The sequence below is a fragment of the Acanthochromis polyacanthus genome, chromosome 8, assembly GCF_021347895.1.
Source record: "Acanthochromis polyacanthus isolate Apoly-LR-REF ecotype Palm Island chromosome 8, KAUST_Apoly_ChrSc, whole genome shotgun sequence".
Classification (NCBI taxonomy): domain Eukaryota; kingdom Metazoa; phylum Chordata; class Actinopteri; family Pomacentridae; genus Acanthochromis; species Acanthochromis polyacanthus.
The window spans coordinates 24,693,733-24,713,431 of NC_067120.1; the positions used below are offsets into that span (position 1 = coordinate 24,693,733).

Consider the following 19,699-nt stretch of genomic DNA (forward strand, 5'->3'; position numbering starts at 1 on the left):
GGATCACTGTCTGGATCCAGGATTTTTTTTGAAGAACTCTGTACAATTGAGAGATGGCCCATCTCTCATAGGTGCGCTGAGAGAGCAGCTCATCCACTCTTTGTTGAACCAGTGAATTAAAATCATCCATGGAGTAGCCGGGGGCTTGGCCACTCTCCAAATCCACAACTCGGTGCTTGATATCAGCCGCATTAATGCTCAGGAGAATGCAGAACGCTACGGACGCCACAGAACATAAAGACGAGATTATGTTCAGCGCTGTCGTGCGGCAATATTGTCGCTTGTGAGACGCCACTTCTTTTGCCATTTTCACCTCCACGCACTTAGATGCTCCTCTTGCCTCCCCGATCTCCATTTAACTACAACTACACGCACCGTTGAGAGCAAACCGCATCTTGCGCGGAGTGACGAATTTAGTGGCACACTATCTCTCAGTGCGTGCGTGCGTTTGTATGTCTGCGACGCGGCGCACAGTGGCTGTATGGTGGCAGCGGCGGACAGATGAGCGCTGCGCATCTCCTGGCGGCCATCTCTCAATTGTACAGAGTCCTTCAAAAAAATCCTGGATCCAGACGGTGATCCGGATCACCTCCAAAATCTAATCGATTGTTACTTTTGCTCTTCCGGACATCCTGTACAAATTTGGTGAAAATCCGTCAATGACTTTTTGAGTTATGCTGTTAACAGACAAACAGACAAACAAACTCCGGTGATTACATAACCTCCTGGCGGAGGTAGAAATCAAGTGAAGTGGTTGTTTTGGCTCCTTGCTTGAAAATGTTTATCTTAATAGGAGATCTTTTGTCCTTATGCATCCCCATGATTTTACCTTTAGCAGCAGCTAAATGTCTAAACTAACAGTATATACAGTGTGTAAAATTATCACAGCAGCTTGTTGACATTCAGAAGAAAATGAAAACTGTGGTTTAAGGAAGTCTGTGAACATTATCACTGATTGGAGGATATTCTTGTAGCTCCCCAGTGGGGCGGATGAAGCAGGAAAGCTTGGTTTGACTGTGAGTATGTCTGTCTGCTGAGCTGATGATGATAATCAATGGAAACGGGACATGCCTGTCATGATGTGGTTTGTAGGAGAAGTGATTGTCATGGGTAAATCTTATCTAGTCTCATTGCATGTGGGAACTGGTTTTTAATTGCTGAAATGAGCTGTTAAACTGATGTGGGGAATCAATACAAAGCTCCAATAACAACAAACAAGGTTACGCTGATTAATAAACTACCACAAATTGAAAATTTGATTAAAAGCAGCAGGGTAATGTGTGTTATCTGTGCTTAAAGTGATACTCCTCCCAAAACACATAGTTTCAGTATATCTTTTAAAGGCTTGTAGGATTTCTTTGGAACAAAATTCAGTTTTTGTAAAAATGTTTTCTCCCTTTCAAAGTAAAGCTACACTGGTTGGCTCAAGATCTAATTGGTTGAAGTGAATTCTGCTTGTCACCATGTTTATTGAAGTAAAAGTATCAGAATTGTAGAAATTTTACAAACCACTCATCGACTCAATCCTTTTTTTGGTGTCGTATTTAAAATATGGTCACATGCTCTTCTGTCTTAACTTTCATTTTCATTTTTTTTCTTTAAATGGTGACATGTAACAGCAACATCAGGTTAACTGCAGATGACTGATAGGAGCAAACTGTGTGTCACCATCTCGTTTTATTTATTGTCCTTTTTTCTGGAAGAAACTGCTTCACAATGGAGTTACACTCTGTTCTGAAGAGTTGCTTGAACAAACACATCGTTTTGATAAGCGACATGACCTTACTCTTCTGTTGAGAGCTGACCTACCCAAGCTCATTAACTTCAGGGCTCTGTACTGACTGGAATGATGTACAATCCTGAGAACAAAATGTAAGAGGACATGGCACAAAACACATAAAATGAAGAGACTCAATTGAATCGTACTAGCATGTTCCCAACTCATGTTAACCATTAGTTCAGCAGCTGCAGTAGCTTACCTACAAGTCCTGTGAGGTAGTACCAACGTCATAAGGTTTCTAGTACATGTTTTGATCATACTGCGTTCTAATTCTCTCTTCAAGCCTTTGATGATATACTGGAAACATAATGAAAGAAATCAACTACTTTTTCCCTATCTTCGTGTACATATTTTGTTTCTGTTGCCTCTGAATTTCATAATGAAATACTTTGTCTCTGTAGACTGACTTACATATCTAAAAGTTTTTAACAGTCTCTATTGAGGATTATTTGTAAAGGCAAAATCTCGGGTGGTGTATCACTTTACGGCAGAATTTTGGCAATTTATTTCTCTTGCTTTTTGCAAAAATTGATGTTGTGATTATCCTCATACAGCTGTCCCGGGACTGTAAAGTAGAGGTGCACAGGATCCTGCATCAGAGGGCACTGGATGTGAAGCTGGACCCTGAATTGCAGAGACGCTGTATGACTGACCTGGGAAAGTGGTGCAGTGAAAAAACAGAGGCTGGTCAGGAGCTTGAGTGTCTGCAGGACCATCTGGAGGATCTTGTGCCTGACTGCAGAGATGTCGTGGGAAACCTGACAGAGCTGGAGTCAGAGGTTAGTCACTACCTCAGTAAATTACTGTAGAATTTAAGGACTATTTATCTTTTTTTTTATAACTCCACTGTAATACAATAAACTTCTCTGACTTCATGTTTTCTGCTTACTAATAGAATGCACTATGTCAAAGGGAAATCAAAAAATGTCTTTCTGCTTCACTAGATTGCCAGCATAATACCTAAATGGTCTTAAGTAAGACTCCATACTCATCCTCTAAATCTGTGACTTCTAACCTTTTTGCTTTGGTTTGTGACCAATATGAAATTAAATGTGATCAATGTTGGAAAGATTTATGTGGTTCATATCACACTGTTGGGTAAAAAGTTTTATTTTTGGGAATTTTTTACATTCCGAGAGCACAGTACTCCGCCAAGGCTGCTCAGTCGTATAATTTCCAGTGGATAAATCCGCAGCAGTCGATTTGTAGTAGGATCACAATCATGTGAGCGTCAGCAGGCAGCTGACGTAGAGTTCACTTGTAGTCATAGCTACCGTGACGCTGTGACGCGATCTCACAGTGATACAGAAATCTTTTACAAATCCATGGATCCAGACTATATAGCCGCATCACTGCCAAAATCTGTCCTTACCTGAAAATTTCAGCCAGGTCTGTTTTTGAGTAATGATACAAACAGAAGGACAAACGTAAGCCGATTGTCACATAAAGCTGTCGTGTTCCTTGGCGGAGTAATAAACACTTTTTTGTATAGCCTTAATTATAAGAAAAGGTTTTCTAATAAGTACTGCTAGTTTGTAGTTGTTTAGTAGTTATGTTTATGTTCATATAGAAATGACATGATAGACTGAATCCATCAATGTTAAGCACAGTATTTTGGTTAATTCTTTGCTTATTCCTCATTGTGTTGGTTCATAAAGTTTGATTGTTTATTTTAGGTTGTAGGGAATAACTTATTATTACATCTTGCATACTTGACAGCTGCACTAAAAACTTAATCCATTCAAACTAAGGAATTGCACAGGACTTTTTCTGTGCACGCCTTATGAAAGTCTCTTTCGAATGAACCGAATGTACACTACCATTCAAAAGTTTAAGGTCACTTAGAAATGCCTTTATTTTAGAAAGGAAAGCAGTTTTTTTTCAATGAAGATGGCAAAAAAAGAATCAGGAATACAGTCTAGACATTGTTCATTTGAGAAATGACTTTTCTAGCTGGAAACGGATGATTTTTAATGGAATATCTACATTGGGATACTAGGGCTGAAGCTAAATATCCGAATATTCGGTCGTGATGGTGGTCTACGAATATTAATATTGAGATCCAAATAGTTGCCTGATCCTGTGTTCGAGTGGTACATGTGTTAGCTAATTGTGTGGAAACTACTTGATGGTTCGAAAAACCCTTGTGCAGTTATGTCAGCACATGGATAAAAGCGTAAGTTTTCATGGAAAACATGAAATTATCTTGGTGACTCCAAACTTTTGAATGGTAGTGTATCTATCCCATGAACATAAGTAAACTGAATGGGTTGGATTTATTGCTTAGTCCATTCCACCTATAGATGTTAGCCTCAGTTGTCATAGATTATAGCCATAGGATATAGTGTAACAAATATTAGTCAGTTTGCTTTATTTGAAGGATTTTCAGAGGCCTAAAATGTTTAAAATCATAAATTAGACAATTCAGAAAAGAGCATTTTATTTTACATAGCAGAGCTGTGTTATTTCTTCTTCTACTGGTTTAATCGTCTCAAAAACCTCAATTTTTTATTGAGTCCCCCAGGGGTCTTCTGACACCAGGTCAGGAAATACTGCTCTAATATCTGAATATAGCCTCTGTGTCACTGGGAGCTGTGCTGGTGCGATATGAGCAGGTTTAGTAGAACTGAATGGGCTACTTTTTATTATTGACTGTTTTGTGCAAATGGCAACACTCTTTTCTGTTTTTAGGATATTCAGATCGAGGCGCTGCTGATACGAGCATGTGAACCAATCATTCAGACATACTGCCATGTAAGTACACAATAGAGTCACTGTGTTATAAGCCCTTTTCAAAAGAGGAATATGTAACATTGCTACCTTCATCAAGCCAATTGAAATGACGGCTTGGTGGCAATGCACACTTTGATGATTTATACGTGAATCTTTCTTACAGTTTTATATTCAGACATGCGAAGTCTGAATGTAAAACTCAAAACTACACCTAAGAGAGCATAACTTGTGAACTTATGAAGTTTGAAAAGCTTCTGAAAGTGTTTGAATACCTTTTACAATACTACCCTCTTTTTTGTGTTTCTGTCTTTTTCTCCATTTGTCGGTCAGGAGGTAGCTGATAATCAGATCGACACTGGTGATCTGATGGAGTGTTTGGTTCAGAACAAACACCAGAAGGAGATGAATGAGAAGTGTGCAGTGGGAGTAACACACTTCCAGCTGGTAAGCAGATGAGTGAAAATGAGTTGTCAATAAGAAAGTTTTAGATGCTACTTGGGTAAATAAAAAAATGACTAATCCTTTTCTGAAGTAGCAAATCAAATTTTTTTCATGAATGCATTATAATGCAGTCAGTTATGATATAAATGGATAAATATTTTCCAATTTTTTTACTGTTTCTGGAATTTCAAAAATTATCAATATTTTAGATAATGAAAATGTATTTATATTAATAGAAATATTCGTGCCTACAGTAATTATCTGCTACATTGATAAATAAGAAGCAGTTTTGCCTGTCTTTCTATCTACAGATTCAGATCAAAGATTTCCGATTCTCCTACAAGTTTAAGACCGCCTGCAAGGAAGATGTCCTCAAACTGTGTCCCAACATCAAGAAGAAGTAAGTCACACCAACACAAAAATGTTTGAGACATTACAACAATATGCACCTTCACACATTTAACAAGTAGTGAAAATCTGAAAAAAAAATCACCATTTTATTGGATATGAAACTATGTCATACAAATTAGAAAAGTTCAATTATTGTTCTTAAACTGTGAAACTGGTTCAGTGCTCAGTTTTTTTAAGTGTTTTTGTAAATGGTGTTTGGTCAGTTCCTGTAACTCCTGCTGAGGTTTCTCCAGCTGGTGGCTGAATTATAATGTTCACTGCCAACAGCCTTTTTCCATTCAGCAGCCCAGCAAATACTGAGGTAGAGGAACCTGTGGTAGAGGTTATGTTTAAGGTTGAAGAGAATATTCTGGAGTCTTGAAAAACACTCTCAGAAGTATTACCAGAGTTGAACTGGCAGTTGTTTTTGAATTCTTTTTTTGAGTTGCTATTATTTTAGCCTTTTTTAATTTCAATGTTGTAGAAACTGATGTTTTGGCACGACAAAGTCTCTATGACAAATCTATGCTCTATGAAACAGCATTACAGCTGTTTTTCATATTTCCAGGTGTAATGTCTCTTTCACAGCATTCTCTCCTCTCTTGCCTATTAGGATTACAAACTCATCTGATTGCTGCTTACAGGATATGGTGTTTGTTGAAACGCCTGTACTTAAAAATAACATTTTGTTAGAATGCCCTGTTTTATTTATTGGTGTAGTTGTACAGCCATGGCCATAAGTTTGGACACAGCATGACTTACTATGTCTGTTTTGATGTCTATTACAGAACATAACTAATATTTTTTGACAGCACCAGTTTAATTAGTCAACAAATCAACAAGGGATATAATATTATCAATAAATTCCAACAATTGGAACAACTTTGTTCCCAAAACATATTAGAAGAAAATAACAAAAAAAATGCAGTACTTTCACAACCGAATTTGGTAAGAATAACAAAATGACACCAAACTCTTTTGATGTTTTTTTTTAAATATGAAACTTAATATAGTTCTCAGGAGTTGTGTACTGTATTGTAAGTGACAATTTTGTGGTATTTTCTAAGATTCACAAGCGTCATGGTACTTGTGTCCAAACTTATGGCCATGGCTGTAAATGTCAAAGGGATTTTTGAGTGAAGTTTCCTTATTTTGAATTCAGAATTTCAGGTTCAGAAATTCAGTTCTTTACAAAAGAGTTTGAGTTTGGCTGTCTATGCTCACAGTGTGTGGATCAGTTGTAACTCTCAGTCAGATTTGTATTTAGACGTTTTTGGTAAAGTTTCTTCAAACTAGAAAACAACAGTTTTGTCAAAAACTTTTTGGTGCGATTTTGCAATGAACATAAGTAAGAAGGTAAACAGAATTATATGTAGCAGTGTGACTTGGAGATTATATTCTAGTCTGTCTGTTCATCAGCAAAGTGAAGACTACAGTTTTACCCACATCTAAAATACTAACTCATCACTCTTTACAAGGTTTTTTTTTTGATAGTAGCTGTTGTATACCAAAATCTGATTGGTTGAGTGGTCTTGTATTTTGTTGTCAGGGTGGATGTTGTGATTTGCCTCAGCACCACGGTGAGGAACGACACCCTGCAGGATGGCAAGGAACAGAGAGTGTCCCTCAAATGTCGTAAGCAGCTGCGGGTGGAGGAAGTAGAGATGGTATGTCCGCTAACATTCTGTCAGAGTGACTCAGTTGTCCAGTGTATAATCTAATGTTTAGTTTCCAGTGAACTGTTGCTCAGAGACTAAACAGAAGGATACCTGACCACAATAAATGGGATAGTCTGAATGTCTGACAGCAGGTGTTGCTAAATTTGACCGTGTTCCTATGGTATAATGCCAAAGATGTTAAATGCCCTGAAAGAAAATTAACATTGAAACACTATTGAATTCATGAAAGCAAATAAGTGAAACAGTTTGATGTTGAAATAGGCACGCATTAATGTGTTATTTCAACAGACACAACACGTGGGTATATTTATAATAATCCATATGGCATTGTCAGAAATGGAGCTTTTGGGGTTTTTTTGCTGAGAAATGCAGCTTTTGATTATTAGTCATTCATGATCAGAAATCATCATAATAATAATAATGGATTAGCTTTATATATATATATTTATATGGGCACTCAAAGTGCTTCACAATGGACCCATTATTCATTCACTCACACATTCTCACTCTGGTGGTGGTAAGCTACATTTGTAGTCACAGCTGCCCTGGGGCAGACTGACGGAAGCGTGGCTGCCAATCCACGCCTATGGCTCCTCCGACCACCACCAACATTCACACGCATTCATACACCAGTGTGAGAGCAGCGCTGGAGGCAAGGCGGGTAAAGGACACAACAGCACATGACTAGGTCAGAGCGGGAATCGATCCGCCGACCCTTCAATCATTGGACGACCCGCTCTACCACCTGAGCCACATACAATGGCAATATAGAATGTGGCCATTTAATATAGATGTATCCACAAGCAAAATGACCTTGCACTGAGCACAGGCGTGTGTTATGCATGTGTACATTATGTATGGATACTGAATTGTAACCTAAATATGTAGTGGGCGGCGGGAATTGATGGGACTCAGAAACATCCTCACAGTCTAATCAATTTTTCCTTGTATCATTTCCGACTGATAAGTTCGCAGTGGTGGATTTGCAGTAGGATCACAATCGTGATCGTCAGCAGCTAGCTGACGTAGTGTTCACGTGTAGTCATAGTTACAGTGACACTGTGTTGCCATCTCACAATGAAACGGAAATCTCGAACAAATCCATGGATCCTGACTATAAGCTGCATCACTGCCAAAATCTAACTGAAAATTTCAGCCAAGTCCGTTAGTCCGTTTTTGAGTAATGTTGCCAACAGACAAACAGACAAACCAACGCTGATCGTCACATAACTCTGCCACATTCCTTGATGGATTAATTCGAGTTGAAGTTTATTATCCGTCTTCTCTTAAATCTGTCTGACTGAACTCCTATTCGAACAGTTGTAAAGCCTCAGTGGACCAGCATTAATTGTGGCTCTTGTTGAAAGTTCCTGCTTTTATGTTCTGAGGTTCTTGCACTGATGTTTTTGTCTCCAGAGATATTGAGATGTATTGAATATGCATACTGAGATCCTTCCTATTGCCTGCACGGATTAAAGATTTTGTGTGTGGTGTTTGTGTCTATTGTCTGTAAATCCACTCTGAATTTCTGCAGTCAGAGGACATCCGTCTAGAACCAGAGCTGTACGACTCCTGCAAGCAGGACATCAACAGGCTATGTCAGAATGTGGCCTTCGGCAATGCACAGGTCAGCAGCTGCACACACTAACAGACTTCATTCATTCATTATAGGGAAGACACTTTTAGGAATTAATACTAAATAGTAAGTTTACCTCAACACAGAGAACATGATGAGTATGTCTGAAAAAGTTAGCATAAGGTTTACATATAGGCAGGAACCCTGTGCCACCTTCAATTTGAACATATTTTGAGTCCACATTTTGTAGTCAGTTAGTGTAGAATACTTTTCAATTTCTGTCCTTCGTAGAAACTTGAAACCATGCATAAGACTGGTTTCTTTTGATGATTGAAATGTTGTTAATACACAATGTGGTGGTTAGTTTTCTTAACTGTGTGTGGGAACTTTAAATTTAAAATTGAAACGACAGTAGCATATAAACCTTATGGCCAATTGTAGCTACTTCTGTCTTTGCTTTGTTAATGCTGCAGTTTGAGCAATATGGTCCACATTGTGTAAATTTCAAGAGTTCCAGTAACCAACAAATGTGTTTGTATGTCTTTCTGTCTCTTTGCAGGTTATTGAATGTCTCAAAGAAAACAAGCGTCAGCTGACCCAGCGTTGCCACCAGAGGATTTTTAAGCTGCAGGAGGTGGAGATGGTTGATTCTGAGCTGGACTACCAGCTGATGAGAGTCTGCAAGAACATGATCAGGGTAGGTCATCAAATTATCAAATCAGAAAAGCACTCAGAGTGCAGTGCTCCGCCAAGGCAGTTCTCCATATGGTATTATTAGAAATGTATCATTTTTTTAAATTTTTTTTAGAAATGCAGCATTGGCACCTAGATAGCTGAATAATTTGAGTGTGCAACCCATGAACAGGGGCTATATCCCCTATGCAGCAGCCTGGGTTTGATTCCAGCTCACAGCCCTTGGATGCAGGTCTTCCCCCCTATTCTTCTCCTTATTTCCCTGGCTGCCTCTTTACTAACCTGTCAAATAAAGCCAAAAATGGCCAAAAAAAAAGAAGAAAAGAAATGCAGCATTTCTTTATTAGTTATTGATGATCAGAAATCACAGTAACATAGAAAGTGACCATTTGATATAGATGTACCCACAAACAAAATGACCTTGCCTAAAAACAGGCACGTTATGCATGTGTAAGTTATGTATAGATACCGAATTGTGTGGCCTACATATGTAGCGGGCAGCAAGAATTGATGGGGCTCAAACACCCCCACAATTTAATGAATGGTTCCTTGTATCATTTCTGACGGATAAGTCCGCAGCGGCAATCATGTGATCGTCAGCAGGCAGCTGACATAGTGTTCACTTGTCGTCATAGTGACAGCGACGTCGTGCCGCTATCTCGCAACGATGCAAAAATCTGTAACAAATTTGTGGATCCAGACCATTAGCTGCATTACTGCCAAAATCTTATCACTTGGGTTTCGTGTCATTTCTGACCTTTCCTGTAAATGTAATCTAAATCTGTTTTTGAATAATGTTGCAAACAGACGAACAAACCAATGCCAATCGTCATATAACTCTGCCGCATTCCTTGGCAAAGTAATTAGCCCAATAAAGTGAGCATCACATAATCCCCAATATATATCTGTAAATGTACATTTTTTAATCATACTAGGCTTCTAAAATCAGCATCTTTGATCAAGAAGAGCTTCTTGAAATCTGTCAGAATGCACCTTTTGCAGTTTAATTTTGTGGATTTCATATGCTAGGCAAAGAGTAGGTGATCAAACTAAACCAATATTATCGAGCATGCATCAGGGAAAAAAAAAACAGTTTTGTTTTTTCTTTATTTTTTGTTTCCCCAAAACAAATGTCAAAAAATGTTGCATGAAAAAATCCACAGCCAAGAGCTGGAGTCATGGTACATACCAAACTGAGCATTGTGAGCATTATGTCTTAATAGCAACAATTTTTCAATGTGTTTGCATCTTATAGATGTATTAGGGTGCGATGTTTGTTGCAATTAGGTTGTGATTGCAATTGATGTTTCATGTGTTTAGCGGTTCTGCACGGAAACGGACGGAAAGACCTTTCTTCAGTGTCTGAAACAGAACAAGAACAGTGAGCTGATGGATCCTAAATGCAAACAGATGATCACCAAGAGACAGATGACCCAGAACACAGGTACAGACTCATGCATCACAGAGATTGATCTCTTCTACCCAGACATTTTTCTACACTGTTGTAAAAATATACATTTTAAATGCTGACCACGAATGCAACTGCTGAAGTTCTGTGTATATGCATGTGTGTGCAGACTACCGGTTGAACCCAGTGCTGAAGAAGGCCTGCAGAGCTGACATCCCAAAATTCTGTCAGTCTATCCTGAGCAAGGCGACTGCTGACAGTGAGCTGGAGGGTCAGGTCATCTCCTGCCTCAAACTCAAATACGCTGACCAGGTCAGGCATATTCTTTGCCATTTTACTATGTGCAACATTTCCAAGATCATGTTAGCTTACAGAGCCACAACTCGCTTCCAAATTGACCCTCTGTTTCAGTATTCTTCAATTGCAAGATAAATATATATGTGCTACTTCACTGAGTGATAATATTTTAACAACTTCTTATCTTAACAAACATGAGACTATAATTTTGTTTGTATTTATCACCATCTGCTTCCATGAGGTGTTGATGGGGCATTCTCAGTTAAGAATCAGTGAAGTTAGAGATGTCCCATTGATCTTTCTGTTGAAAATATGAAACTATAATGTCTGTGCTGCATTTGAAGCTGTGGGCAGTTTCTGTCAGCCTTCCCAAATCAATAAAGTAATCTTTAAAAAAATAGCTGATGGATATTGATGCACTATCAATTGAATATTATTCATGAATATTCATGCTAGGCTTAGGCTATTTCTGAAAGGTTTGCTCTGCCTTTTAGCCATGGCCAATACAAGCTGGAGTATTAAAACATTTTCCTAAAATAAGAGTAACATCAACAACCTGCTCTAACTGAAAGACGTGTCTCTCTAGCAGAGACGTAATCTCCAAAAATAAAGAAGCACAGCCCGCTTCACAAACCAGGACATTAGCTACTTTCAACATGGCTAAGACTACTCTAGGGGTTAGCAGCTAAGTTAAGAGGCAGTTATAGATTACTTCAAAACAGTGTCGGGGAAACCGTATCAAAAAATAATGCTTAAGATCTGGGAATTGGTGGGCAGAGACAAACAGCAGATGAAACTGCAGAAAGCAAACATTATTGATCTCAGTCGATCTCACAGTACGCAAGAGGACGCTCAGATATCGTCACTCCTGTATCTATTGCACATATTCAGTTATAGTAATCTTTAATATTGAAGCAGCCTACTTAGGAATGACATTGACATTAACCCTAAAAACACATTGGTTGATCCTTATCCTAGATAAAATGATGCCATTTCAGGTTGGGTAAATCTGACATCAAAACTCCTTTTCAAAATATTTTTTTGTTATACAACTGTCGGAGTTATGCTGCTGTAGCTACTTGGAGAGACTAGAGGCTTCTGTGAGCGTAGCTCTACAACCGTCTAGCTACCTAATGTAACCTGCATGTGAGGCATTTCAGGACAGCTATAAGTTGTGGTGTATATCAACAAGCTGATGTTCAGGCAGTGAAGTGTTCTGAGTACAATTTAATTATTACATTAGTTTTCCTCTAGTGAATGCTTTGAATTCAGATGTGGAAGAACCTTTTTTGACTTTTATTTTTTGTTGCGTTTGTATAATAACAGAAATGCAGCAAAAGAAGTGAAAGCACAGCTCTTTTTTAATTATGAAAGTAAAATATAATTTTTTCCCCTCAAATCAAGTGAATCATCATCATAAGTAATTGTTATCTCAGTGTTGACCAAAGTAATCAAGATTGTCATTATGCCCATGATTATGTAACCCTTCTCATGGGTGTTGTGGTCACATAGTGCTATAAACAATCCTAGGGTCATCTTTGTTAATATAACAAACTGCTTATATGTAACTTTACAGTAGTTTACATTTCACCTTGGACAGAACTCCTCAGTATGTTTCAACAATGAAGCAGGCTGAGTAGTGACAGAAATTCTGCACAGGACAAAACATTAATGGCTAAAAGCTAAGCTTTAAGAAAGAGTCAGAACTTTAGTGTATGCACACAATATTGTATCAGTCAGACAAAATTTTGCTATATTTAGTGTTTTTGAAATATATTAGGGTGTAGAGCACAACTTTGAATCTGGAAAGCTCTCAAAACAATAAAATAACAATATTCGCATGTTTGCTGATTTGTGTTTTGGCAGCGTTTGTCTCCTGACTGTGAGGATCAGATTCGGGTCATCCTACAAGAGTCAGCCCTTGACTACAGACTGGACCCTCAGCTGCAGATCCACTGCACTCAAGAGGTATCTTGTACCGCTATGTATCTCTGTATCTTGGTGTATCCTGAAAAGGTTTTTATTTTTTTTTGAGCAGTTCAAAAATGTTTTCTTTCATATAAAGGGGGTTCTCAGTTTGCGACATCCTCAACTTATGGTGTTTGTTGTTACCTCGGAACTGGTTACAGGCGGGTGCTCACTTTACGACATATGGCATTTCGTCATTATGTGGAACTGGTTGGCGAGCGGAGTGGACAAAAATGTCATCATGCGGCGCTATAAGATGACTTTGTTTATATTTGTCAGTTGTACACCACCTTGGATTGTGCTACATTCGCTGACTTTTTGCCCTTCATTTTGGCTCTTAAGTGTGATCATGTATCAGAACAATAACATGCCGTTTTTCAGTTCAGTAAAGTACTACTTAAACGGCATAAATACAGTGTATCTCAGTTTAATTAACAACCACATTCACGGGGAGGACTGCCGACAGTGAAAGTTTTGAAGAAGATGGTCGACAGCCTCCACATGGAGGGAAAGCCACAGAAGGTCGTTGTTGAACAGGCTGGTTGTCGGCAGAGTGCTCTATTGAAGCATGTTAAACCTTTGATGCGCAGTGTGGGTCAGCAGATACCCATTTTCCATTGGATTTGGGTCACTTTTGACCCATGTTGCGCATCAAAGGGTTAAGGAGAAAGGGTTTAGGAAAAGGTGCAGAATCAACAGTGATAAGCAGCCTTGAGTGGCTTGTCAAGAATAGTCGATTGAAGAACTTCAGTGCTCCACAAGACGTGGCAAGTGTTAGTGTATCAAGAGCCACCAAGTACAGACATCTTAAGAAAAACTGCCACAGCTGTCGCATTCCTAATAGCAGGCCTGTCCTGAGCCAGAGACGACATCAAAATGTCTTACCTGGGCTGAGGAGAAGAAAAACTGAACTGTTGCTCAGAGTTCCAAAGTCCTCCTTTCAGACAAAGTACGTTTTGCATTACTTTATGAAATCAAGGTCCTACAGGCTGAAGAAAGGGTGGAGAGACACTGATTCCAAGATGTTTGAAATCTGTGGTGATTTGGGGTGTCATGTCATCTGCCAATGTTGGTCCACAGTATTTTATCAAGTCCAAAGACTATACAGCATCTATTTGAGGCTTTAATATGCTGACAAGCTTTGTGGAGATGCTGATTTCCTTTTCCATCAGAACTTGGTACCTGGCCACAGACCCAGAACTACTACCAAATGGTTTGCTGACCATGATGTTACTGTGCTTGACTGGCCAACCAACTCACCTGACCTGAACCCCATAATATGATGTTTTGTCAAGAGGAACATGAGAAACATCTGACCTAAAAATACAGACAAGTTGAAGGCTTCTGTCGCAGCAACGTGGGCTTCAATAAGACCTCAACAGTGCCACAGGCTGAGGTGTCCAGTATTGAGTGTATAAATGAATGAACTTTTCAGAAATAGACATTTTGTAGATGTATTGTAAATCCCTTTTTTAAAACATTTATTTGAGGAAATGTTCTAATAATTTGAGAATCTAGATTTTGGGTTTTTATGAGGTCTCAAATTTAAAACAAACAAAAACCTGAAATATTTCCCTTTCATGTAATGAATAAAGAGTATGTGAAAGTTTAGCTTTTTGACTTAGATTTAAAAAAGAAAATTTTTAACTTTTTAATGATAGTGGTGTCACCACTGTTTAGTTTGCACGCATTGTAATGTGGATGTCTTGCCAGCAGGAGGTGTTAACTGTTTTTAATTCATGACTGCACGCATTTCCATTTATAGCTTAGATAAAATATGCTGCTGTCATTGAGTAAAATGAACACATTTTTAATTGTTGATGTTCTGAATGATGTAGTGGGTAAAACTGGATGTGACCTTTCACATTTTAAGTTGTTAGACTGGAAGACATTGAAAGACTAATCAATAGAAAATATCACAGTAGCCACCCTAACTGTGCACAGATGAAAATCAAGAAAGCAATACAACATATAAAACTATTCAAAATGAAAGAATATTAAAACACAATAAAATATAAATTATGGATTAAAAAACAGTATGTCTGCTCCTTCATGTACTGTGAAGCACTGGAGGTGTACTGGTCCTACACTTCAGTCTTGGACATCAATAGAAATTAATTTTAACACAGACTGATCTTAATGAAACCTGACAAGTGAAAATTCATACAGCTGATGCCACTAATATGCAAATCTTTACAAGCTATCATCAGGATCTCTTTACACTTATAGCCACTGAGAGGTCAGTGTTTGACAGTTTGTCAGTGTGGAAAATGTTATATCGATCTACAGAGGCATAAGACGATCAGCTCACCTTGTTTTGCTTTTTTTTGCTTTTTTTTTTTACTTTTAAAGCAAGAAAAAGCTCAGTGCTTTGCTCAGATGTACTTTAACTTTGACTATTATTGATCATGTATGTATTTGTTTGTGTAGATCTCAAGGCTTTGTTCAGAGGAGGCAGCTGCTCAAGAGCAGACAGGACAGGTAGAGGAGTGTCTAAAGGTCAACCTGCTCAAGATCAAACAAGAAGGATGTAAGAAGGTAAATGGCTTCACTACTCCCTGTCAAGGCATACATATTACTATTTTTTCTGTTATTCCCTGTTCTCTTTATTCTCTTCATTTTGGTCCTCCTAATCTACCTTTTATTTTCACCTTCCTCCCTCCCTTTCTTGCCGTCTCCCTGCAGGAAGTGTTAAACATGCTGAAAGAGAGTAAGGCAGACATTTATGTCGACCCCGTCCTTCACACAGCCTGTGCTCTGGACATCAAACACCACTGTGCTGCCATTCCTCCTGGCAAAGGCCGCCGTAAGTCTACAAACCGACACACCACAAGACTCAGGCAAAAATCACATGCTGTTGAAATCAAAGGGCCAGTTCTTATTACCGTATTTTCCGCACCATAAGGCGCATCGGATTGTAAGGCGCAGTCTTGATTACGGGTTTATTTCTGTACTTAAGCCATATATAAGGCGCGCCGTATTATTGGGCGCATGCTAAAACAAGGAAACGGAAGCAAAACAGTGAGTTTGGTTGAACTTTCTTCTACCACATATTTAAAAATACACTCACATTATTTTTTGATCAATCTTTTGTCACACATCCATAAAAGTCCTCATCTACTGTATCTGAATTGAACAGCTGGGCAATTTCGACATCAAACATGCCGGGTTCCTTCTCGTCATTGTCGGAGTCAGTCTCGTTGCCGGGTGGCTGATGCCGGCAGTGATGCCGAAGGAACCATATCTGATTGAATGAGCCATTCGCAGTTTCACTGTACCGGCCGTGTGTACTTAGACTTGCATGGCTTAATCTTTGAGACAAGCATATGCTACTGGCAGGATCAACCAGGTAGCCCAGACGGGACGAGCATGCAGCGCACGCCCGAGCGTAGAGCTGGGTGGCGGCGCCCGGTCGGGACTGGGGGTGCGAAGCGTGGCTGTGCTGGGGTGAACAGACAGACGGTGTGGCTTGTGTTATGTTTGCTGGTTATACAAGAAGAACTCCCGCTATTAGCTTAACTTCATTTTCACCATGCTTGCTCAGGGAGACGACAACAGATAAAACCGTGTAGCGGTTCTTCTTCTACCTGTATACCAATGCCCTATGCTATATGCTGTTAGAAACCACTACTGACACCCTGTGGATAAAGTGGCATGACAGTTGATCATCACAGCTTGGAGAATAGTCAGTACTCTATGTAGCTTTATGTAATGTTCTCTAATAGGTTTATCGCTGTCAGCATGTGTAGTATACATATTTCGTCCCTATGTCGGCGGGAATTGGTCCGACAGTCAGATTTTGGAACTCAGTGCACACATAATACGCACCGGGTTAAAAGGCGCACCATTGATTTTTGAGAAAATTAAAGGCTTTTAAGTGCGCCTTATAGTGTGGAAAATACGGTAAGTTTATTTGTTTGCTTTTCCAAGATGGAACTACAAAGTCAAATGTTCTTCATATCTGACAAAATTATAAACAGTATGATCTCCCATTAAAGCAGATTTTTGCTAGAAGTAACAGCAAAAAGAAGCCCTGAGCATTACATTTTGGGACTCAGGACAAACTGTTCAATAGCTGTAACTATTCAGTAACCCTTTGCAGACATGCCGTGGCGTTGTTGTGTAGATATTAGGTATATCTACAAATTGATGAGACCCTTTCTTTTACCATAGATTTCCATTAACAATGTTGTTGACTAAAACACATTTCATTTTGGATAAATTTGTTATTTTTTATGGTTTCCGGTTTTCAAATGTAATGGAAATGGAATTTCTTCATCTTAGATAGTTTCATTTGTGATCAGGTACATTTTCCCACACAGGTTCTCTACACCATTTCAACTGTATGACATTTTTCACTTTATTACAATTAAATAAACATGTTTGTCAACTTTGCCCTTTTATAAAATACCCGAGATAACACTGCTTCCATCTAAATAAACCAAAACCAATTACTAAGATGCAGGAAATGAATACCCACAATACAAAAACAACATAGAATTGTATTAATCACAGTGCTGTTAGAACCATCCAAACAATACAATGACACAAAAGACGAAGACTACAACAAATTAAGGCCTCTGTGTATATCGTCGCAAAGTAGAAGGAAGACGCCCTCACTAGTTTAGTTAGTTCAGCGTCTGTGTTAATTTATTAGTCTACATATTAAACAATATAGTCTCTAGCCATTGTTTCTAAATAACCTGACTTCAAACAATGCAGCTACAAATTAACACAAGATGACACGGTCATGTCTGTCTGTGATGTTGTCTCTCAGAGATGTCATGTCTGATGGAGGCGCTGCAGGACAAACGTGTTCGCCTGCAGCCAGAGTGCAAGAAGAGGCTTCAGGATCGCATCGACATGTGGAGCTACGCTGCCAAGGTACATGAACCACAACTTCTTCACCTTGTCAGTGAAATCCTCTCAAGACTGTAGCAACACAGCTGATGGTCATGTGACAGGGAGCAGGAGACACGCTGAGCTATTTACACAGAAAGAACAATAACAGGGACTCAGTGGAGACCATTGTATGTAACTCCCTGCCTGGCCTGGTCTAGAAATGTTTTCTAAAAAGGGGGGGGGGGGGGGGGGGGGTGTTGCAGCACCATTTTCAATTTGGCTTTGGAAGATAGTGGTGCAGTGATGGCTAGAAGTTGGGACTTTGCATGGCTGTAGTAAGAGGATAGATGAGTTTCTTTGCGAATTTGCAGATCTCTACCACCTGTGCTACATTGACTTCAGGGTCCTTGAAATTAGGCACTTTTCATGAGGGGCAATGTTCAGCAGTCCATATCTCTCTAAACAATGAGCCTAGAGGGCTCCCCCTGTTTAAGTTATAAGTCAGTCTGGTCTAGAGCAATACTAAATGGTGCTAAGACATTAATCTGTAAGATTTCTGGTATTTTTAACACCCTTAACCCTACTCACGAGTGTTTTTTACAAATAATTTATACATTTTGGGCAAGCCCCCCTGCTCTGTAGAGACTTCTCCTGAGTGTGTGTGTTGTTTCTAGGACATCATCAACATGTAGAGAGCTGTGATACCCAGAAGCAGAGATATAAGCATTTTAAAACCTAAAAATTCCAGGCGAGGATTGGGGGGAGGGCATTTTGGCCTAAATTATTAAAATTTGAAAATGCCATAACTCAAAAATTTTTGGAGTATAAGCCTCTAATTTTGCACACAAAGCCTTTTTATCATCATCTTCCACCACCAGCACCCACAGTAAAATTGAAGATGGTACTGCAACCACCTTCCTGAATATTTAGTGTTTTGGGATGGAATAAGCCAAATGTAAGATATCCCAAGAAAAACCTTTGGCAACTTTAAAAAAACATCAGTGTTGTTTATTACTAATGGCATAAGATGTTTAAATTGTGTTTTGCTTTTTATTTGAATCTGAATGAACAAGCTGCATGAAATCTGTTCAAAGTGATGCATCATTTCATTTGCATTACAATCTGCTTTTAAGTAGCGTCTCTTTGAAATTGCTGAATTAAACCAAATACAAATTTGAGACTTTTTTCTCCACCAAGGAATGGGGTGGAGTTATGTGACGATCGGTGTACATTTGTCTGTCTGTGTGTAACAGCATTACTCAAAAATGGACTAACAGATTTGGATGAAATTGTCAGGGAAGGTCAGAAATGACACAAAGTGATTAGATTTTGGCAATAATGAGACTTATAGTCTAGATTCACGGATTCATCAGGGATTTCCACGTCATTGCTAGATAGCGGAATGACATCCCTGTAGCTATGACAACAACTGAACACTACGTCAGCTTCCTGCTGAAGATCACGAGATTGCGATCCTGCTGCAAATCGACTGTTGGGGATTTATTGGGACTTATCTGTTGGAAACTGTACAAAGGACAATTAATTGATGAATTGTGGGGGTGTTTCCGAGTGTCATCAATTCCCGCTGCCCGCCACATTTTTAGGTCATGTGATTCAGTATCTATTAATTATGTGCTCATGCATAACACATGCCTAATAAATAAACAAATGCTCCATTTCTAAAAAAAAAAAAAAAAAAAAAAAATACTGTCTGTCATATGGGGGAATGGACCGCCTTGGTGGAGTACTGTGCTCTTTTGAGTGCTTTTCTGATTTGATAACGGGATTTTTAAACTGCACAAACAACACTTAAAATTGACTAATTAACTTGCGTGCAGAGCATTACTTTTTAAACTGATGGAAAAATGAGAGGGTTACTCAGATTGAGTATT

The 19,699-nt window shown here is 38.9% G+C and overlaps 1 protein-coding gene across 1 annotated transcript in view; it reads left to right on the plus strand.

Annotated features, from left to right (window-relative positions):
• glg1a (golgi glycoprotein 1a) overlaps positions 1-19,699 on the plus strand; it is a 47,857-nt gene that overhangs the window by 25,146 nt on the left and 3,012 nt on the right. Inside the window, exons 12-24 of the mRNA XM_022212340.2 lie at positions 2,335-2,559; positions 4,472-4,534; positions 4,844-4,957; positions 5,266-5,354; positions 6,894-7,011; positions 8,558-8,650; positions 9,159-9,296; positions 10,613-10,736; positions 10,870-11,012; positions 12,864-12,965; positions 15,396-15,503; positions 15,651-15,771; positions 17,743-17,849. Coding sequence (XP_022068032.1) covers positions 2,335-2,559; positions 4,472-4,534; positions 4,844-4,957; positions 5,266-5,354; positions 6,894-7,011; positions 8,558-8,650; positions 9,159-9,296; positions 10,613-10,736; positions 10,870-11,012; positions 12,864-12,965; positions 15,396-15,503; positions 15,651-15,771; positions 17,743-17,849 — 1,545 coding nt within the window. The remainder of the gene's footprint in view (positions 1-2,334; positions 2,560-4,471; positions 4,535-4,843; positions 4,958-5,265; positions 5,355-6,893; positions 7,012-8,557; positions 8,651-9,158; positions 9,297-10,612; positions 10,737-10,869; positions 11,013-12,863; positions 12,966-15,395; positions 15,504-15,650; positions 15,772-17,742; positions 17,850-19,699) is intronic.